This window comes from Crocodylus porosus, unplaced genomic scaffold (genome assembly GCF_001723895.1).
Source record: "Crocodylus porosus isolate Cpor-Errol unplaced genomic scaffold, CroPor_comp1, whole genome shotgun sequence".
NCBI classification, from domain to species: Eukaryota; Metazoa; Chordata; order Crocodylia; family Crocodylidae; genus Crocodylus; species Crocodylus porosus.
This window is the reverse complement of record NW_017728906.1, coordinates 202,724,770-202,748,069: the sequence shown is the minus strand read 5'-3', so window position 1 is coordinate 202,748,069 and position 23,300 is coordinate 202,724,770. Positions and strand designations below refer to the sequence as shown.

Genomic DNA, 23,300 nt, shown 5'->3' with positions numbered 1-23,300 from the left:
AAACTGGCATTGTCCTCAGAAATCCTACTCTGCTAATTAACAAAGAATAACTTCTGGGCTGTAGCCTGGCATTTCACAAGAGATATAGTTTCATCATGAATTTCAACCCTCCCCTTCCCCCTGCATACATTAGCAGATCTTATGCACTTAAATCACTTGAGCTGCATGCTTATGTGGTACTGTTGCTAACTCAATTGCAGAGTGTACTGTTTTGACTCAGTTTAAGTATGCTCTGCAAAACTCTCCCTTTGCTCACCTCTGTAAATGTAATTCCTTGAACCCAGTACAAAACCAAGCTCATTAGACGCAGCAGAAATGGTTAATGGTCTCATGCTTTTGTAGGGGCTCATAATAGAAAATACCTTCCTCACTGCCCCCCACCTGCTGTTGGCTATGGCTAAACTTGAAATATAAATGACAGTTTTTTTCTCCTCTTGCCAGCCTTGAAATGCCTGGAGACGGCATTAAAACTGTACTTAACAGTACTGAGCTCTTAGATCCATGGCAGAGTAGACCTTTATCCAGTCTTCCTTCAATCTTTAGCTGTCAGCTGTAGAAATCAATTTCTGTATTGTGGCATTTGAATCTTTAGTGGATTGATTATATTAAAAAAAAAAAAAAGGGGGGGGATCCATGAGAGGAATTAAATTACTGTGCTTGGTAAGGCAATTTCATGTCCATTTGGTGCCATTTAAAAGATTGTGCACAAGGCATAACTCTCTAGGTCACTGAGCTTTCCATAACTGTTTTGTGAGATGGTAATAGTGTCTCCTCTAAAGCACTTCTGCAGCTGCAGTGTTTTGAAAGCGGAGGCTTGCTTGTAACTAAATGCCTCACCAGGTTGGTTTTCCAAGAGGTTAGCAATGTGCGTATCAAGGTTGTGTTAGCAGGTGTTGTGCAGAGGTGCCCTGGTGCCAGGAAGTCTGGCAGCTGCTGTTTGGAAAAGCTGATCAGCTTCTTCTCTAATCTTTAGGGAAAAGGTGTTTTTAGCTTTCAGACTGTTGATCAAAATACTCGCCCAGAAGTCTTTTGGATTCTGGTTCCTGACGTCAGTGATGTCTCCTTTGTCTTGGCTGTCTGAGAGCTTTGTCTGTTCCCTTCCAGTCTCCGGGACATGTTCTTGTGATCGAGTGTTTCTGAGATCCAGCTGCCACCAGTTTCGACGGTCAGTTTAATGAAAGGTGCAGCATTTTCTCACCTATCGTGAACTACTGGGACATTTTTTCTGTTTTAGATGGGTTGGTCACGGTCAGATCAGCTTCTGTTTTTGCTTTCCCACTCCACATGGTACACCGTCTTGTTCTTCACACATACCTGCAGCTGAATCTTTTATAGCATCCTGCAAAACTAGGGTCTTTTCTCTTCCCTCCTCTTCTACTAGATATTCTTCTAACATCTTTCCAAAAAAACCTTTCTATCTTCCACAACAATAAAGGCATCTTTATTACCTGGGATGCCAGCATCCCAAACATGTCTACTACCCTCAGCCAGCAGGCCAGAGGCAGCCTGCGCTCCCAAATACATAATCTACTTTCTTTAGGCAAACGTGCTCTGGTAACAAAATGTTACTTGTACTTTCTCTTCAATGGACAAGCTTCATGGACCAAATAGTTCAGTGCTATTTAGTGACAGACTTCATCACCGAGTTTCCAACATGGGGGGGGCCTCTTATCCTATTGAAATCTGAACACATTGGGCCAAGGAAGGTGTCTCACACCCTGTCCATGGGGGAGTCCTGACTTATTCCCCACTGTGCTGCTGCTCGCCCCAAGAAACAGATAGAGGTAAGTCCCTATCTCAGCAACTCGGATCCTCTGCCCTTGTATCTGGACTGCAGGTGCAGTGAGGGATCTCTTGTGCCCCCAAGTGCCCCTGCTTTAGGGTATGGAAGAAGTTATGGGGTCCCCTTTCCGTATAAAGTGTAGCCTGGAAAATCACTCGCCCAAAAATCATTCCTCCCACTGGCAATCAGTGAGGCGACAAACAGCAAAAGGCTTTATTACAAAGGATGAAATAATTATGCAGATAAAACCCAACCATAGTTTTAGAGTTAGAAAATAAGACGGCTACATCTGGCTCTCCTTAGCCTTTCATGAGAGTCCTACCAGAGTTTGAGATCCACCTTTCTGCCAGCTCTACCCATCTTGCAATCTGGGGACCAGTGAAACCCCACGACCTGCGATTCAAAGACAGATATTCTAGCCTAGCTAGACTCTTAACCTGCCAGCCTGTCCCTCCTGTAGCATTATTGTAATGTTCACGAGTCACCAGACTCCTCCAGAAAGTACTGCTGTATCTGGAGTGCCACTGGCTTGCTGGGCCATTACTCCCAGATGGCCTCTGCTGCTGTAGAGTCGGTTGCCCCCATGATTGGCGAACAGTGCCCGGGGGCGCCCATTCCACCAGTGGCCCCTTATTTCCGCTGTTGAGAGTTAAGGTTGCCCTGTCCCTAGGACACGGTGACAGGGGAGAATTAGCAGTTGCACCCGCTCCCTCAGTTCCCTGGCTAAACTATATCCCAAACCATAAAGGTGTACATGGCCGGTATAACAGCATCCATATGTTGATAACAGTATTATAAATGGACGCAGCCTAGCACGGGCTTTTCAGTGAAGCACCGTGCTCTATCAGTACAATAAAACATGAGAAAACAATTGCAACATGCCACGGACCCCAAAATATGACAGGGTTTGTGACAGAAGGCACTCTCCCTGGCCGATACTTGAGAGTCCAGGTGGAAGAACTGAAGTTGCTTTATGTTGGCACTTTCACATGCCGCCACTCAGGTCGGATGGCTCTTATCAGATCTGGCCTTTAGTCAGCAATGCTTCCTTAGTCAGCAAAGCTGCCTAAACCTCAGTTTGTCCTTCCCTTAACTGATGTCTCTCATCCCAACAAAGATCTGATCTCGGGTCAGAAAATTGCTGGGCAAATCTTTTTTTTGTCCCCATTAGTACCCACTTGGAAACGCATGCTCAACAGCGCATCTTAATTCATTGGGCTACTCAAATTAGCTCATTTTCCTCAGTCCTTTGTTAGTTATTCCACTAGCGCTGTTCATAAATCTCTTGATTACCGGTTAATGTGGAAAAGGGAAGAACTGTTACCTTTTGTAAATTATGGAAATACTTAACAAGAGAGCAGTCAGCCGGCAAGTTGGCATGAAAACGCTCGTTCACATTCCCCATTGCCCGAGAGACCGACTGAAACAAAACCTTTCAGCCCGCTCTGGTGACAGCTGGATTGCGATAGGAAAATGTAGCAATTGGCCTATCGGTGGCAGGCTCTCAAATGGGATTACTTGCGGATCTCGGTGCCCTAAATCAGTTAATATTTGAGCATCCTTTGAGGCATGCCCTTGTCAGTTTGTGGCAGAAGGTATTAAAAGAAAAAAACCCAACCTTTGAACACTTCAGTGCTTAAAATGGGGCTGAAATCACCGTGGTGTGCTAATAGGCAAATGACTTAAATGTACCATATACTCTTTACATTTAAAGGCCACTTTACCTGGATGGAATGGACTTATGCTGTACATTTCATTAATGATTTGAGGCAATAAGAAAAATCAGCCTAAGAATTTTTTTTTCCCCAGGTATTAGTTGAAAGGCTGACTTCAACCCTTTAGGGAGAATTCTTATGCGTTTCTCGGGTGGGTAGGAAGGCACCCAAAAAGTGGCAGAAATGTATATGTTCACCATAAAGCCTTCCTCTTTCTAGCTTGTATAGACTCCTTTCATACATTTGGGGTGGGGAGCGGGAAAGGAGAGGATCCCAAAACTCTTCCCGTCTCTGCTGCCCTGTTCGTCTAGCACTTAAATATAAGCTGCAGCTGATCGTATCAACCACTGACAAAGTAAATAGCTCTTTCTAAGTGCGTTCATTTGCTAGGTAGATGTCATCCTTCATTATTTCACGCCATTTCACTCCACTGTGTTTCTTCCCTTTCTGCCTGTTCTGCACCAGACAGTCATAAATATTCATGCCTACTTTCCACTATCCATTTAGTCCTGTATACTTAGCTGATGGTCTATTCTTTTTTTTTTTTTTATAAACTTGGGCTTTGTTTTGGCATCTGAGTGCTGAGGGCTGCCTAGCAACCTAAAAGACTAATGCTTTGAACCTCTGGCTCTGAGTTGTCGAGGGGAGCCGTTAAGGTCTTGAGATTTAGGAGATTTTGTTGAAAGACCTACCAGAATATCATGACTTATATGCCAGGTATCCAAGTTGTAGCCATATTGGAATCAAAGCTCATGGAAGAGGTGATATATTTTATTAGACCAACTAGATATTTGCAAACAAATTATTTTATTTATTTGCAAGCTTTCAGGCATGCCCACGCTTCATCAGGCATAAGAGAGCAGAGATGGGAGAACTTTTACAATCTCTGCTCTCTGCTATGCCTGATGAAGGGTGAATTTTCCACGAAAGCTTTCAAATAAATAAAATAACTTGTTTTGAGATGCCTAGTTGGTTTAATAAAAGATGCTTATGTGCCTGCATTTGGGACAAATGATTTGTATGTAGTAGAATTCAGATGCCTAACTTTGGGGGGCTTTCTCATGTTCTAACTCTTCTTGACTTGTTCAGTTACAATAACGAGTAGAAATGTCATCCCCTACGTTTTTTTTTTTTAAACAAATGTGCTCTGGCTCAGATGCCAGCTCATTTTGTTCAGCCTTCAAAAAGCTGTCCAGACTTGCTAAGCAGAGTCCTTTTCTAATTGAATATTTAAAGACTGAGATGCAATTAGTTATCATATGCCTTGAACCTAGAAGGGAAATGGCTACTGCTGAGCTGTCTTATCACTGATTGCAAGAATGTTCCTCCAGAACTGGAAGCGTGGAGCGTACTACACTGGCATTCCTCCGTCTGGTGTTGCACTTCACCTGGACTTGCTGCCATCTCATAGGCCTTCCAGTTCTCGTTGTGCACAAGGGGCACCCTGATTCCTTATCAAGAAATGTTTAATGGATGCAAAAGATAACAAGCCATGAGCACGGGGAGGGCACTTGTCAGGGTGCCAACCCAGCCTGAGGCAGGAAATAATTGAGCAGTACTTATCTTCATAATGATCACATTTGGGTGTCGCTATAACTTTGGGTTACGGCTCTGAAGAAATGCAGAACTCTTGGTTCAGAGATGGTACCTTTTATTAGGCCAACTAAGAAATCACAAAAACAATTATCTTTCTTTGCAGATGTTACAGCTCTGTGCACTTTGTAGGATCATAGGCTGGAAGGGACATCCAGGGTCTTCTAGTCCAACCCACTGCAGGAGCAGCTGTTCCTTTCTCATCACAGGCAGATGTCCATCCAGATGTGTATTTAGTTGTTTTTTGATAACCTACAGCAATGGAGATCCCACCACTTCTGGACAGCTTATTCCATTGTCCTTCTATTCTGGCAGTAAGGAGGCCTTTTCTGAGAGCTGATCTATCTGCCTTGCTGCTGTTTAACCCAGTGCCTCGGGTCCTGTCCATTATGACCAGAAAGGGCTGTTACCGTCCTCTCATTCGACCTTCAGCATTATGGTCCAAACAGAGAAATCAAGTGTGGCTTGTTACACTGCTGTTATTTGGGCTTCTACAGCTCTTACTTTTAATGGGCTTTTTCAGGTCCAATAACTCCGATCACCAAGTTCTATAGAGCTGCTCATTTTGGCAGCTGGTGACTAAATGTTTTGTTCCTGGGAACTGCATTAAATGCTAAATACATGTGCCTTCACAGTGTAGCTGGGAGAGGTTGCCAAGGGGCGCGGAGCTCAACTGTGGGAATTCTCGGTTGAAAACTCCCAAGGCTGAGAGTATTAAAGGCATATTTCTGTAAGTGCTAGCCAAGCTCAGCTGCCACGAAGTGGATGGCGAATGGTTTCTCTCATGCTTGGCTTGCAGGAGGGCAGGGAACAGAGCGTATGAATGGGGTGTGGGGGGACAATAGAAGAAGGGAATGGTACAGCTCTGGCCTGTGAAAGAAGTGTGTATTTTTTCCAAAAAGGAGGAAAGAGAGAAACTGGCAAAAGTGTTTTAAGGAGGAAAAACATGATGTAAATTATAGGCCGGAGAATTTTAATGTGCATTATTACCTACACTCACCACCTTGATCTCTCAGGACTGTATTCAGTTTAGGAAATGAAGAAGCAGGTGTTGCAGTAGATTGTTGTTGATTTACGCGCTCTTTTACATGCCGAATTGTAAGGGGTGATTCAGTGGAGCTGGCACCTTGTTGGAAGGGACCCTCCAAAGGGACCCTTATCTTCTGCTTTCCTACTCCCTTCAGTTGGAAATCTGGTTGTCCCGTCACACTCCACCTGCTAATTTGTGGGGTTTATGGTGGCAGTGGCTGACATGCCACTTAACCGATTGTGTTGGGGAAGGAGCAGCTGCTGATTCAGACACAAAGTTCAGTGCATTTTAAGTTCCCAAAATACTTTCACGGTATGCTACAACCCACCCTGCGTATCGCACAGAAGTGTGAATCGGCGCAGCTGTGCCACTAACACGTCAGGGTGTCAAATGCCTGCTCCAGGAATAGGCAAACAAACTGGGGGTGTATCCTCCCATTCTTTGATCACAAGCTCTCGCCCATGTGAATACTACAGTAACAAGAGCTCGAGGAATATCTGCTCTCCCAGGTTTTTTTTCATTGTTCTTATTATTTATCATGTTTATCGGAGCAGTAGCTAAAAGCCAGTGAGGACTGAAGGACCCCATTGGGCTGACCAGCCTACCCAGAAGGCCTCTGCCTCAGATGCTTGTAAGTTAAATAGGCGAGGCATAGGATGGGCAAAGGGGAGGTAAAACTGAGGGAGTGTTGGGATGGTTGCCCAGAGTGAGCAGTGGGTGTTTGCAAGGATCAGGCTAAGTCTGATTTTGAGGGAGGAGAGAAGCCAAGTGGGAAAGGTGAGGGGATGGGGCAAGATGGCTAGAAGCCTAGAGGATCCTCCACCCCTCTTCCTGCCTCAAACTACCTATTAGGCTTGTCTAACGCTTCCTCTCTAGGAGCTGTACCCTGGCCCGCAACAGCTAGGCTATTGGCATCACAATGTCTGGAGTACTGCACTCTTCATCTCTGCAACCTGCAGGTATTCAGGTTGTAGCAGTGAAGTCTCTTGAAAATAACCGGTGTCAAACTGACCTTCAGAGCATGTTGCTTTGCCCCCACATTTCCCTTTGGCCTTTCCTCTTTCCAAACCCCTACCAAGTTAGCTCCTCTTTGCTTACCTATTCTCTTACCACACTGCTTTTCGACTCTTAAAAATGATAGTCATTCCCACCTTGTCTGTTCATTCCACCAGTACCTGTGCTTCCCCCCCCACTGCCTTCAAAATGCTTTGTTCAGCCCCTTTGTATCCCTTAAGCAAGCATTTAAAAATAAAATTTCAAGTGAAGAACTTGAACACTCGTTCAGAGAATGAGGATTAGTTGACCTAGCAGTATTTGCAGGATGACTGAAATGCCATTGGACTCAAAAATTAAAGAGCAGCATGCTAGGCTGGCAAGTTTCCATTCTGCTGATTCTCATTGACCCAAAAGTCTTAAAGGTACTGTCATGGACCTGTTCATGTTATGTCACCTTTCTCCTCCCTATCAGCAGCACCTGAAAATGGCAGAACTGCCAGAACAAAGGCCAGTATCCAGTCATTGTGTGCCTGTCACAGAGATGCTTTTCACCTTGCGTTAACTGATTCCCAGTTAACTTGAAATGTGTAATGTGATGGCAAAGGTAGGACTGTATGGAGGTCCTCCCTGCATGTTTGTTTCAGGTTCTGGGGTGTTTTTTTTTAAAGCATGAACTGATGCTAGTTTTTTTAAAGCATAACCTGATGCTCTGGGTACCAGAGCATGAAACTGGCTACATGATGATGAACTTGAGTAGCCTGTTATTGCCATGGATAAATGGAACGGGAAAAAGGCAAACTGCAAAATGATGAAAAGTAACTTTAAACTTCGTCACGTAGAATAATCCTGTAATGCAAGCAAAGAATGAATATATCTATTTATTATTATTTATCATGTTATCATGAACGTATATAAAACGAGAATATATATATATTCATTCTTTGCTTGTATTACAAGATTATTCTGTGTGAAGAAGTGTAAAGTTACTTTTCATCATATCTGATGTTTCTGGATGAGGAATTTTCACCCAAAGCCTCATTTTCTGCCTTCATATCCTTGAAATGTCCTAACTTATTGAAAAGCATCTCAAATTCTTTCTGTGGGGAAGAAAACCAAAACAGTCTATTATAGAAACTGCACATATGTTAACAACCCGCACTTTTAATTCTGTCTGGAAATAAATTCTGTGGAAGGCACTCCTTCAACCATTCCATGTATAAATACGCAATGAAACGCACTGCTTTGTCAGTCTAATGCAAGAATTGCTGAACAAATACAGAAGTGACTTCAGTCTTCTGCAAAGTACAAAATGTTCCCAGCTCCCAGAATCAATGGAAGCTCCAATTCAATCTGAGAAGCAGGGCTGGAAGTCTTTCCATTAGTCATTCACAGCCTGGGCGGTCAAAACATGCTTCTTTTTCTTATCCTGATAACTGCATGTTTAGTATTGCCATTTCCTTTCCAAGGAAGTGAACAGGTTTGAGTTTGACTAACGAGTATTGCAGGTAGTAGATTTGAAAGGTCAAAATTATGTTAGATGAATGATTGATGTCAAGCTTGGGTGGCTGACTCCCGTTTGGCCTTGGGGGCTGGATCTAGACGGTTGGGCTTCCCGGGGACCAGACAACTGGCCTCTGGCAGCAGCTTGTCAATACAGCCACCGGAGCGACTGCCTTGACATGGCTCAGGAATCTAGTGGGTGAATACCACTGCTGCCAGCCCCCTCCCCTTTTACTCTGCTGCCCATTTTCACTTGCCACCAGTGATTGAAGACATCAAATTTATTGGCAGGCGCCAGGAGATGAGAGGTGGTGGAAGCCCCATCCTTGGAGGTTTTCAAAACCCAGCTAGACAAAGCTTCAGCTGGGATGATCTAGTTGGGCCTGGTCCTGCTTTGAACAGGGTCGGACTAGATGCGACTTCCTGAGGTCCCTTTCTGCCCTCATTTTCTATGATTCTGCGGTGGTGATGGTCAGCCACTCCCACTTCTGGAGCTGCTCCAGCAAGCCTTAAGGACCACACTTTAACCGTTTGCGGGCTACAGCCTGTGGGCCGCCAGTTGAACAGACCTGTTGTAGAGTGTGAAAATACCAGTAGCTGTCTGGGATAAGGAATAAACTTTCGTGGGCTAGACTGTTTGCACTTTTTCTCTGCAGCATCTTCTGCATCAAGGTGCTGAATTAGATGGTGCCCAATTGGGTCTGATCTGGTTAGGCTGTTCATTTTGCACCAGGAGGGAAGTCCTCTGAACAATGGCTTGAATCAACAGAGAATTGTTTTAAGGACTAAAACTTCTGTGGGCGTAGCGTGTAGTAACCACACAGGGTTGGACTTTGACAGGTTCCTTCCCCTCCCCTCCCTTTCCCCCCTTATTTCCTGTAATCAGGTCTCGTGCTACCCTCTGGATTCCTGCCATTCCAAAATGGTAAATGATTTTTAAGACCTAAACTTCCTGTGAACAAGCATGGCTGGCCCCTGGCTCTCCAGAGAATTAGCCAGCTTGCTTTGCTGCTGCGGGGGGAGCAGGGTCAAATTTCCATGGCATAAAAGCAGAGAATAAGAGGGATTTTTTTTTTTTTTTTTTAAATAAGCTGTTTTAATCACTTTCATACGCCCAGTTCTGTATCAGGCGTGTGGGCTGACACGTCTAATAATAATCTTCCCTGATGACTGGCTCATGTGGCTCACTTGAAGTTCAGTATGAGCATGGCCACCTTTGGGGGTTTCTTTTTAAATAAAAATCTAAAAAAGGCTTTCACTGATCAGCATTCAAGGTGTTGCCCTATCTCTCAATGGCACTGCTTCCCTTTACTGTAGCCCTGATTTCCAGCTCTGCTGTTAACCCATCTAACTTTCCATGACATACCATTAATGATTATATACCGGGGACTTGAGAGCTGGCAAATAAGGTGAGTGAAAACACTGGCTGCAGGCCCGTTGGCAGGAAAACCTCTGCTCCTTTCATCATGCTCAGCAGAACTAACATAGGGCCAGATCATCTGACCCTGCCGTGGCTGACACTGGAGCGAGATTGCACCGTAAAAATACCTGAGCCCTGTCTGCACTGAAGATCTTGCTGGTTAAGTCATGCCATGGTGAAACACAGGGCTTAAAATAAGCCCAGCTCCTGGGCATTTCTTCCCTTGAAAATTATACACTGAGCTGCCGTGCTAGGAACGTGTGAATTGTATCTTTGCAGTGATCCCTCTCCTCCGCGACCTTTCCTGAAAGGAAGCCTGCATAGGGAAAGAGAAACCTCAGGCTTATTTCGTCTTCTGCTTTCCTATATATAAAGGTGATCAAAAAGGTGCTTTAAGCTTTCCTGAGCTTAATTGTTACCTTTGAGAACGCGGAGCCTCGGAGGGGTGTTTTTTTTTGCTAGGGGCCTCCTGGGTGAAGCAGGGGAGGTGAACGTGGCAGGTTTCAGCCTTGAAGTGAAGAAGCCATATGTTGAATCTTAAGAGTTGGTTTTTTGTGTTGTTGTTTTTTTTTTTGCCGGGGGGGGGGGAAGGGGGTGATGACAGTGTTGTAAAAGCACCGAATAAAAATCCCTTTAGTTTTCTACCAGCTTTCACTGCTATTCAGGAGATACGGCCGGCTGTCAAACCTGTATTTTTTATTTATTTATTTATTTATTTTCTGGAAGAATCCATGGATGTGACCTGAATTTCTAATGTTAGGTGGGGGAAAAAAAACTCCCAAGGCAGGAGGGACCGTCTTGCCTTCATCCATCACAAAGAGGCAAAAGCGGCACAATCCCAATTTCTTTTTTCCTTTGCAGGTTGCTTTTAATTGTCAGCTGAACTCCCTTACCAAGTCTGCCTGGCAACAAATGACCTTCTAATCCGGCATCGGCAGGGAGATGATTTGTATGATCTAATGGGTCTTTTCTATATCTAACTCACTGCAAGTCTCCCGAGTGACTCATTACAGCACGAAGCAGAGTGCTGCTTGTAGCACTGCCGATAGCGGCCAACAGCATCCACTCTGCCGGTGCCGGCACAGAGGAATTGCAGAGACCTGCTATTAATCAATTTCGTTAGCACTTGACTGGCGTGAAGCAGCCAGCTCTCCAGTACGCAGGAAGAGGAAAGCACATCTTTCTCAAAGTAGATAAATGACTTCAGAGATGGATGGTACCTTCTGTCAGATCCTGTATTTTGGAATAGGGCACCTTATACCTTGACGACGGTTGCAGTTGAACATGCCCTCTGAAGCGTACGTTTTGCAGTGGTTCTCATTTTATTGTCAGGCAGGGTGTTCATGAGATGGCAATTGACTTGATTAGCTTCTGTGCAATCTGAAAACAGCCCCTCTGCTTTGGATATAAAAGATCATAGCATCCAAAAATCTAGATTCATTTGGAGCAGGGGTGTCCAGCTCAGTTTGAACCCAGGGCCGGATCCGGACCCCAGGGCTCCTCGTGGCATGGATCCAGCCCAAGACATGCAATGGTGGTGGTAGGGGCAGTTCATGTAGCATTGGCAGCTCTGGTACAACATGTACAGTGCAGCTCCATCTCCCACCGTGTACCCTGTGCCAGAGCTGCGGCTGCATACCCCATGCCATGGTGATGGCTCTAAGGGGCACATGGCAGCTCCAGCAGCCAAGAAGGTAGGGCTGTGGCAGTGGTGACAGGGGAAGCAGCTGGAAGGTGACTGGGGCCATGGCAACTGTCACTTGCTCTTCCGTCACTGATGACCATGTCCACTGGGGCCAAAGGACCCTGGATTCAGTGACAGGCCACTGTCCATGCTGCTCACACTCCCCAGCTTCCAGTGGCCTGCCAGGAGTCCAGCAGCCTGGACAGAGTGGCTCCATGAGCTGGCTCCATTCTGCAAGCCATGCACGTGACACCCCTTGTTTAAATTGGGGGTTGGCAACCTACAGTCCACAGGTTAGATTCAGCCCCCCAGGCAACTTCATTTGGCCCGGTTGTTGGGCAGTTCATTATTTTAATGGCAGGAGGATTCTGAGTCTTCAGTGGTTCCTGGATCGCATATGCTCACTAGCAGTAGTTTCGCGCCTGGAGAAGTGGTGACCAAGTCAGAAGAGACAGTCGGACTGTGCTGTGTTATTTTAACATGCCTTTGTGAAAAGGTTGTAGATACTTGATGTGGCACAATTTGTGGTGGGAAGGGGTTTGACCTTTAAAAAGTTGATAAGCACGTGGGACGGGATGTTTTTGCCTGAATAGCAGGTGGGTAACAAAGCCTGGTGTGTGCCTGGCTGACCCTGATGTTGAATTTCATTTACAAAGGGTATTTGCATGTCTGAAGAGGCACGGAAGCATCTTGGGCTCTCAACAGGCTGCCAGGAGTAGTGCTCCTATAAGTTTGTAGGGTGCTGTAGATGCCTTAAAGTTGTCTTTAGATAGCGGTCATTGTAAATTTTTTTGGCCTGTGTGAAACACCATTGGTGGTCTTGTCCTGGTTCTCACAGGACAAATATTCATGCTCCAAGCAGCTGCTACAATCGGAACCCAAGCTGAGGATGCTCAGAGACTGTAGATACATCTGGACATGGAAGGCAGCTTGCTGTCTGCCTGCTTGGGATCTTGAAGCTGATGTTGGAGAGATGCTGCGGCAGAAAGATCTCATTGTTGTGGCCCATGGTGTGGATCTTCATTGAAAGCTAGCTGTCCAGCACCTTTCCTGAGCGATGCGGTGCATTCATCACCTTCCTGTAGACAACGAATCCTCTTCCCCTTTCTCCTCCTGTGTACGTGTCCATGCCCCAGGCCTTTGGGGTTCTGGTTCTGAGCAGCCTAAACTCTCATGGCATCAGATGGGGTTGAGCTCAGTCCTTCGTCTATGACTGGCACAACCTGAACAGCAGTATCACGTCTTAGGCTGTGCTGATAGGAAGTAGATGTTGCTTCTTCCCCTTAAGGATTGTGGCTTAGGGGTTGATGACTTCTCCTTGCTTTCATACATGCTCCTGCTTTGAGGAGAGAAGCAGAACAGAATAGATCAGGCCTAAAGGCTTCTCAGCATCTGCTACTAAAGCCTTTAAGGAACAATCTCCACCAAGCATTGCTTGCTTTTTACTGGCAAAAGGCAAATGACCTGCTCCCCTTTCCTGCCAACAATTTGTTCTCCTGGGAAGAACCATTAGGAGTTGGCTGCTTGGTGAGTTGGCTTCTGTAGGTGGATCAGGGAAAACTTATACCTCCTCAAGAGTAACTGCTGGAGCTGTGTATTGAATCATTCCAGGCGCAGTTTGGCTCACGCTGTTGGTTTTAGGCAGTTTGCTGCCTCTTAAACTGCTAGTACAAATATAATGCTCATCAGACATGCTAGACTTCCGGATCTGAAGTCACTAGACGCTGTTCCCTGTTTTCCGTCCGCCCTAACCTAACCCTGCTCTCTGCCCATTGAGTCCTTGGCATCTGCTGTAGCTGTCTGCAGAGCAGTCGTGTCTGGACAGCTATTTTCAAGTCACTTCCTGGTGAGCAACAGCTCATGTCATGTATACAACCAGCCTTGACTAGCTGCTTTGGATTGTGCTGCTTTTGGATCGTTTTTCTAGCGGTGAAAGGTCTTGTATCGCATGTGGCATCTTGATCAGTTCTGTACTTCCTGTCTTGCACAGCCATGAAACCTCACTGCCCAACAGAAGTTAGTCTATCTCTGTTCTCATTGATGGTTGGAGCGACTCTTTATCAGGGTCTGTTAACAAATATGTGGCCGTGTGTTTAATAGCAAGGAAGATGGACTGCAGCAGGGTTAGCTTTTTCTGTATGGGAGACACTGAGAGAGCTGGGTGTAAATTCATGTGGAGCTCCTTTTAGTTGAGAGAGATCCCCTAAGCCAGTCTGAAAAGTGTATATCCTTGGAGCCATTTGCTTCTCAGCTGTGAGACCTCACAGTGCACTCCTTTGAGTAATAGAGTTTGAGCAAGGGTTGAGCAAAAGCCATTTGATCAGGGCTTGGTTAATATTTTACTTGCCATAAAACAACTTTGTGACCAACATGGGAAAAGAAAATCTCTCCTACTGAGCCTGGGAGACTTGCTGCTTTTCAGGTTGTGGCAATATTTTATCTCAAGTGAGTTGAACAGGTTCCTGGGGTCTGGGTCCTTGTCCCTCGGAAGATAATTCCTTTTGATTTATTTTTTCTTGTGTCTTGTACCTCACTATACAGCTCAGTGTGTGATTGCTGAATCTGACCTTTTGCCATTTTTTTTTTTTAAATCTGTGGCATACAGTGGTCCTAAAAGCAGCAGCCTTGGCTTCTGTGTGCCATTGCTATAGTAATGCTAAATCAAATATATTAATCAGAAGGAAAGGCTCCTTCTCTACCGCCCCTCCCCACCCTGGCTGAAAAATCATCCTAACACCAGAGTTGAAGCTTTTGAGGGTTTTTTTTTGCCTTCTGCATCATCTAATTCACCATTCTGAGGCTGGTGCCGGAAAAGAGTCGACAGCTCACTGTATTATAGCTGTGTTGGCACTGCAGTGCTGGCAGAACTAAGAGGTGAAAAAAGCAAAACAGTCAGCTGATTGTGTGTATTCAGAATTTAGTCAATAAATCCACGAAGATGCCATTTTATGTAGTTGCTCTTCTACCATACCCAGCTCCTTCCCTCCTGTGGTGTCCTGGGCAGAAAGGGCATTTGTGCTCCAACTCGGATTCACTTTCCTTAAAGGAAAGGCAAGACCATTAAAGCATCCAATCTAACCTGTGTAACATCAGCTGTGGAACGTAGTCCCTCTAGTTCAGTGTTAATCCAGATAACCAGTGTTTGGTTAAAGCCCTTCAAGGAGGACTACCAGTCTTGGATTTGAACACGTCAAGAGAAACTGCCTTACCGGGTAGCTTGTTCCAGTGGCTAAATTGCCTTTGCTGTCTTAAAAATAAAAGACTTATGCCTTCTTTCAGACCTGATTTTCAACTCTTGGATTTTGTTAAGCTTTTCTCTGTAAAATTAGGAGTCAAAATGCCCAGGATTTTTACTCTGTAAAGGTTTCTTCTCTACCAGAGTTGTCACCTTTCAATCCCTTTGATAAGTTAAATCAGTGGAGCTCACTGAAGAACATCTTCTTTCATCCTCAAATCATTATTTTTTGTCTCTTAAACTTTTCCATTTTTTTGTATCCTTTAAAAAAAAAAAAAAAAAAGTGGACCCCAGAACTGTGTCCATGCCAACTACAGAGGAAAAATCATCTCCCCTACTTCTCCTTGCTACTCTCCCCTATATACGTGCCCACGGAGCATGTTAGCTCTGTTTTGCCCCAGCCGCATATTGTGGGCTCATGTTGAGTTTGCTCTTTTTTTAATCTTCACAGGGATGCAGGGCCTCGTTAAGATGCAGGCTCACTCTTTTCATGCCTTCTTGTGTGGCTGTTTTTTAGCCTGGAGGAAACCAGAGGTTGCAATGCCGACAAGTAGTGCCATCTTGGACATGTGAGCACATCTTCCTTGTAGAAAAGGAGGGTTAGAAGGGAACTCCAGAGGTCATCTAGTCCAACCCCCGATTAGACTTCTAATGGCCTCTAACATAGTAATTTATTTTATGCCCACTAAGGAATACCGTGCCCCATTTATTATTTCCTTTGGATGCTTGCCTCCCTCCAAGTACTCCTGTGTGTGGTGGTCTCTGGCACGGATACTATGCTACACCGTATTGCTCCTTCTCAGGAAGCAGTGAGGCCTAGTAATACTACAAAGCTTTTCCTGTAGAGCTGCGTGTGCTTATACTCCAAGCTCCTCTGATGGCAGAGCCCTCCTTTCTGTTGGCAGAGGTAATCCACCTCTGATAGGTGAGGGAGGGCTTGTACCACTGCCTGGCAGATGCATATGGCACCATTTGTGCAGGGTGAGGAACCAGTAGAAGACCTGGATGGATGCACACGCCAGTGGTTGCTGTCTGCTTGCCAAAATTTCTCTTGGCAGAAGCTGGTAAGGCTAGGACATAGCTTGACTTGTCGTCCCATGTTGGCAAAGAGCTGTGTGGTCACTTCAGCAGGGTTTAACCCCTTAGTTTTGTTGCCTTTGCCTTGAGCTTGGATTCCTTGGAAAAGAAACAACCTGTTTTCCTTGCCCAGAAAAGAGACGATGTATGGCAAAGCAAGCCCTTTGTTTCAGCCTCTGGAAGCAACCCGGGTGTTTGGCGTGCCTCAAGAGTGGTCCGTTCCTCTGCTCCAAATGCAGATGGATGTAAAAATAGAACTGGCATTTCTTAAGAGCTCAGCATTTTTGGATCAAAAGCGAGCTGTGAACCCTGGCTCTGCAGCCTTCCCCTCAGTGCAAGGCACAGAAAGAACAATCTGCTTGTTCAATTAGAAATAAAGCGCTCAGTGCAAGATGTGGCCCATTTTTCCTCTGTTGTATAGCGACTGCATTTACATGCAACCACGTCCCTGCCGTTAGACCAGCTCTTGTGACATTTAATGAAGGATGGGGTGATATTTGGCCCAAGAGACCATGCCTCACCCTGCACAAAGCCGACAGAAACCACAGAAGCTCTGATCAGGTTGCCTATCCGGGGAGAAAGGAATTAACTCATTTTTTACCATGTCAGTTATTACTCTAGTCTATCTCACATGCTTTCAAGCATGACTGTCTACACCAGGTGCAGAGAGGTGTCTCTTGTGTTAAAACCCAACGCAGCAAAACCTGTGCTAGAAAGGGGATGCTGGCCGTTTTTTGGTATTTGCTTCCCAAACCAATTTTACCTTGATCTGAAATTAGCCAGCTGATCTCTAGACTAGGGTACTATACTCCTAAAGGCTTGCATCTGCGGGGCCAGGGGCGTGTTGCGTTATTGTGTAGATCTGGTGGAGGAGGCATCTTATGCCAAGTTTCCCACATGGATTCTTTTCCAAATCATTGCTAAAGCCTTGTAAATCTTCAGGGCAAGCTCCCATTTTTATGTAAATAGATCTGTGAATTTCAGAATCGAAGTCTTGTTGATTATATTTTTCCCCCCTTTAGTTATAGGCGGCATGGGCGGCGAATACTGTTGGTTCTAATTACTTGGCTCTTGCTTCTACCTAGATCCATCAAGTGAATTTTTCACTTAGAAAATGTGACATTTTAATATTCAGCATGGAATTAAAACTGCAAACACGCAGTATTAAGCCTAACCAGATTAGACAACTCTTGATCCATTGTGTAAAGACCCTTTGTTTCTTGGAGGGAAAGAACAGTCTTTGAACTGTAATGCGTTCAGATTATCAAAATGTAGGTTGAGATGGACTTAACTGGAATTTTAAACAAGCTGCAGTTTCCTTTCCCGGCTGAAACATGGAGGAAAAGGTAACCTCAGTGAGTTGGGAGAGAGGGTCAGAGATGGGAATGGGCAGCAAGCAACAAAAGAGTACCTTTCTGTTCGGGCTGATGGGCTAGTATTGTCTGCAGATGGTATTTTCCAAGAGTAAGCCACATGGTTGAGAGGAGGATTTCCACATGTGAGTCCAGGCGCTAGGGGTAAAATGATTGCTGCCTTGAATGTGGAGGTTTTCAGTATCCTGATGTAATGGTTAGGATTTGCATTTGGCACGGGGACGTGCAAACCTAGCCCTGCCTGGCTGCATCTGGGGGAGTTGGCTCATTGGTGTCACTGATAACTCCTACATGACCAGGCCACAGCCAGCGCCAACCACCGCAACACAAGAAATTTTGGGCTTGGCACATGCTCTGCATCCTAGAAGATAGCACCACCCTTTAATCCCGCGGGGTGAGCTGTGCAAAAGGGTAGGGGTCTTCTACGCAGATCTCTTCTCCGTGGATCCCACTGACTGTCTGCAAGGTCCTGTGGGAGGCACTCCCACAAGTCAGGTTGGGCAGTCAGGACTGGCTGGAGGATCTTCTTATTCTGGCCAACTCATCAGAAGCCCTGTTTCATTTCCACCAAGTCTGAGCTGCTGCATCCTTCCCTTGACACCATCTTGCGGCAGTCGCCCTGCATCCAGGGTCCACTTTGGCTTGAAGCTAGAGGGGATCTTGCAAAGAAGTAAATCTAAAGATTGTGGCATTAATGGACCTCAGACTGATCCATGATCTACATTTGCTCTGCACCAAGTCTCCCTGTTCTCTGTGCATCTGTACTTTGTTGCACAGCATTTCCAGAACAACTATGAATATGATTTGGGCCCCCCCGCTGCATCGTGGATACACTCTTCCTTCGAGCGACGGCTGAAGGCAGCATTTGTCAGATCCATACAAAAAGGCAGCCAGGGAATGTCGTGTGAAATCGGATTCTGTTTGCAGCGTGGCGCACGCTTTAAAAGTTCATGTAGGAAGTCGTGTCTTGACTTGAGCTGTCTGTGCCAGGAGCTGCCGGTTTGGAAGCTGGTGGCTCGGCTTTCCTGAAAGAGAGCTGGGTTAAAAAAGAAAGCAATAATAGAAATTGCTGCACCTGGAGATTAGCCAAAATGCTATGCTGGGAGGTGGGGGATCCTCAGTCATAGAGACCTGTGATGAGATGGTCAAGTTACCTGACTTTTAGTTTCTCTACAGTCTCCATTGTTTGCTGCTGCTGCTTGCGTATGGGGCTGGGAGGGGGACATTTCTTGGCTTTTACTGAGTGCTTTAGAAGCAGAACAGCGATTCCTGGGCCCTGCTGCTCTGTGCAGATCTGACTGCCTTTGATCTGCAGTGGTATTGGATGGGCAGCATGCAGGGCGCACAGCTCCTCTTTCTCTTCTTCAGTTCTCTAGCCCTCCTCCCCCCAGACTAATTGCAGGAATCACTTAAACCACCAGACTGAAATAAGGAAGGAAACAGGGTCTCGTCAGCTTCAAATGAGTTCCTGTTTTTTCCTCATGGCTCCTTCCAGCCTGAGATGGCACAAGAATGGGAAGTGGTCTGCATGATAAAGTGGGGAAAAGCGGGGTGGAGGGGCAAGTTGTCCCAGCTTGGCCACTGAGATGGGTCGCTTGAGACTGGCTTAATAACTGCCTTAGCATTCATATTTCCTGCTTGTGTCTCAGGGGAGACCTGACTTTACATCATGCTCTGAAATTAGATTAAAATGGTAGGGAAGCACAGACACTAATAAACCTAGGCTGTTTCTTAGAGGTGGGCAATTATTTCTGCTGGAGTGCCACTTAATGAGTTTTTGGGCAAGCTGTTGAGAGCTTCGCACATAAAACTGATGGTGAAATCATTTTAAGAAACTGTAGATTTAAAAAAGCAAAATCAAAATGTATGCTAAAAATCAAACATCTACTATAAAACACTTCAATTTTATTTCAAAAAATAATTTTTGTCCTGATTGGCGTTGTTTTTATGAGTAGTGTATATAGAGGCAAGACACTCAGCCAGGGGGAGGACTTCCCCATGCCCAGCAGGGCCATGCCAACGCCCAGCCACCCGCTGCCCCAAATCGCAAGGAAGCACCTGTTTCTGCCTGCACCCCAACGTGTCCCTCAAGAGCTACCTGCACCCCAAAGCTGCCTGCACCCCCACCCTTCCCATCCACACATGTTCACAAAGCCTGGGGAAGCCCAGCAGCCCCCTCCAGCCTGCCCCACCTCCTCCTCGGGGCCATCCAGGCTTTGCCCACCTGCAGCCTAGGGGCTTCCCTTTCCCCCGGGAGGAGCCCCAACCACAGCCCTGCAGTGCTGGGGGCAGCCTCACTGGGGCAGATGGGATGGGAGCCATGCTGGTTGCAGCTGGGAGGTGGCACGTGGCTGGGCCAGCTTGCAGCACTATGGGGCAAGGCAGGAGGTGGAAGTGGAGATGGAGGTGGAGCTGGGGCCAGGACTGGGGCTTCACCTGGTGGGAGGTGCTGAGAAAGCTCTGCTGCCCCTGGGCATAGGTGCGGAGCAGCTGCCACACGGTCCTAATGCCTGGGCCAGCTCCTGCCAGCCGTAAGCCGCAGGCATGCATAGCGCCGCTAGCCCATCCTGAGAGGGGGACACCGGTGCCAGGTGAGTGCAGCTGCTTTTGCCCAGAGTCCCCTGCGATGCCACCAAAGGCTGAAGCCAGAGCTGCTGCCCGCCCATGGGCCGAATAGAATCAATTGGCGGGCTAGATATGGTTCATGGGCAATATCTTGCCCACCCCTACTGTATCTGCATGCTTATTTTGTGCAGGTGAGATTCCAGCGCAGACGGACATATTTAAGCCACCTCACTGGTATGAATGATAGTAAGATATGGCAGCCCAGGCTTTTCTAGGCTAATGGACCCATTCCCAATTATTTTTCTGACACAGCCACCTGGATTAAAGCTGGCTCAGGAAAACCTGCTTATGCTTCCTAGTTACCTTGCAGACCTGCCCTTCAGTGTTGAATAGCCATTAACAAGGGCATGATGTAGGTTTAAGACTAGCTACACCTGCTTGTCTTGAAGTGCCGCTGTCACCAGGGTGGAACATGGGAACTGGTTTAATAGAGCACAGGTATTTATAGGCTCCCAGGAAAAGTGTGGATGCTGAAGCAAAGGGTGGAGTGAAGCTCAGATAATGATAAAGATCAAGATGCTATTCAGGCATCTGAGTAAATGGCATACAGGCTCATCACCTCACCCAGCATAATCTTTTCTCCTGAATGGGTGCAGGTCGTGAAGATGGGTGTAGCATGATCTGTCTGAGAACTGAAGTGACTACAGGTGACCTGTTCACATTCAAGTACGGATACGATGGCATGAGTCTCATCGTTGAGTACCGTGGCATGAATATTCATGATATAGTTGGCTCCCTTCTCTTTGCAGCCTTGTGCATTTTACAATTTTTAAATGGCTTTGTGGCAACCGGCACTTAAGCTAGGGACTTCATTAGTCTTTCATTTGTGTAGCAGGTTTTAAGAGTAAAATTGGGTAAACTGGTCCTTGATAGCTCATTTGATCTGATCATTCACTTTAGGGAAAAACTGTCTGGTTGTAATGATTTGGCACTGCTACCTCTCCTAGCTTTCCCCTTTTGCTGGGGATACTGGGACAATGTTGGAGTTTCCTGTTCCAGTCTGGTATCTAAAATTGTTCTTTTTCTCTCTCTCCTAGTGGGGAAAACCTCCTTGATCACCCGGTTCATGTATGACAGCTTTGACAACACCTACCAGGTAAAATGATGCACTCTTTCTTTTGGGCCCTGATTTTGCCAAACCCCTACTTGCATGAGGATTCCCATGACCTCAGTGGGCAAAGGTTTCCATATCAAGTAGCTTTGGCTGTATTTTAAAGCTTTATACATGTGGAACTGCTCCCTCTATCTGGCATCTTTATATCACATTAGAACATGCTTTGAGGAGTTGAGCAACAGTGCATAGCCCTTCTCCAAGATGATTCCTGTGATATAAATGGGCAATTCCATCACCAAGAAATGTAGCTGGCTTCATCTCTTTGGATAATTCTGCAATTTCCTTTGATTACGTACCACCAAAACTTCATAGACTAAAACCCATCCCTTTACCAATCACTGGGATCATATTAATAGAGTGACACTGAACTCCAGTTGTTCCTGTTGATGCTCCCAGAGTTACCATAAGTCTGTGTGTGTGTGTTTTGGGGGTAGGTGCTTCAAAATTCAGTGTTATGTCCTGGTGGTGATGGGATTTGGTAGCACTGAGCACGACAGCAGTGGATGATTATTAGAGTGGCACTGTCTCATGCTTTGTATTTAACTCATGGCATGCTTGCTGAAAAACCTCACCACTGCTGGTATAAGCATACCCTGACTGTTTCAAAGCAGTCTGCCCAGTCAAGCTAAACTAAAGAGCTTGCAACAACCTGTAAACCCAATATGTGAATTGTGGCAAACACCTCAGTTTAAAAGAGAAATGTCCAGCACTTCTGCCATGACTGATAGTGATCATAAAATCATAGAGAAGTAGGGCTGTAAGGGACCTCTGGTGGTCATCTAGTTCAGCCTGAGGTGCAGGATCATCCCTATCCAAATCACCCTATAAAAATTCTTAAATTCTTACTAAAACTGCAGTTGATCCTGACACAGTGTAACACAAAATGCCCTGACATGCCATAGGTAAAGCAGGGGGACCATAGCAGCCTATGCCCTGCTTCCATAAAAAGGTGGTTTATATACTTCCAAGAGATCCCAGGAAGAGGCCATGCCCCCTCCTACAGACAAAAGCAAAAAACCCCACGGTGGGTGTGTCTGCATGTTCATAGATTCATAGATTGTAAGGGCTGGAAGGGACCTTGCAAGATCTTTGGATCCAGCCCCCTGCACTAAAGTTCATTAACTTGTCATAATTGCAGCACATTAAGTTTAGTACCTGCAGTGACGGGTACTAACTTAATGCGCCATAATCGGCGCTACTGCACATTAGTGCAGATAGACACTTTTTATGTGATGCTAGTGCACGCTAGCATAATTGTACTGCACATTAGCATTAATGCCAACCACGCTAATACGCAGTGGAACTAGTCTTCTGCGCATTAAGCATCTCATGTAGACGCATCGAGTCTAGACTGATCTGACCATGGGGTAAGATTCCTTCCTGACTTTGATAGGGTATGGGCTGTTGTTAGTCATGGAAGACTTTGGTCAAAGTGATTGCGGGGGATGGCAAAGGTACTTTGGAAGTGTTTTCTGTGAAGAGCTGCAGTATGAATTACACTGGTATGACTGCTAACCTGCTTCTATAACTGTTGGTTCTGCAGGCCTCAGCTGGATTCTCAACAGGGTGACCTGAAATTCTGGTGTGAGAATTACTGCTGCTGAATGAGCAAGGGTGAACCCAACTTTTTCCATCCTAGACAGTTTACAGGGTGTGCAGCCTAGAGAACCAGGTTTTGCTTGCTGACTCAGCGTGTTTGCTCCAGTGGCCGTGAAACCCAAGTATCACTTGCCCAGAGCTGCTTCACAGAACAAACCCATGTTTCATGACTGACTTAGTGCAGCCGCTTCCCCATGTACTGATCTTTTTCTTAAGAGAAACAGGCCATGCCTGGAAGAATGCCGGGTCTTTGTTCAGGTTTTAAATAACTTATTGTTTGACTAAGATTTGAATAAGAACAGTTTAGGGAAAAAACAATCTATCGATTACTATGTTCCTCTGAACGGTTTCCTGCCTGTTTCTCCAATAACTTCTCATCGCTGCTGCTAGGCAAGTTGGTCGGATCTAAATGCAGGTTCCCATTAGCAGAGCTTTTGTGGCGTGTGTGTACTCCGGTCGTCCTACATCAGCTTCCCCCAGGAGCAAACATCCTGGCGAGTTCTGGCGGCTGTAATTACATGGACGTGTTGAAGCAGTTCTTTTATTTAATCAACTC

General features: G+C 45.9%; 1 protein-coding gene across 2 annotated transcripts in view; it reads left to right on the top strand.

The window, feature by feature from the left end:
• RAB6A (RAB6A, member RAS oncogene family) overlaps positions 1 to 23,300 on the top strand; it is an 80,005-nt gene that overhangs the window by 28,890 nt on the left and 27,815 nt on the right. For both annotated transcript variants that reach the window (XM_019530538.1, XM_019530537.1), the window contains exon 2: positions 21,069 to 21,127. In XM_019530538.1, the coding sequence (XP_019386083.1) occupies positions 21,069 to 21,127 (59 nt within the window). The remainder of the gene's footprint in view (positions 1 to 21,068; positions 21,128 to 23,300) is intronic.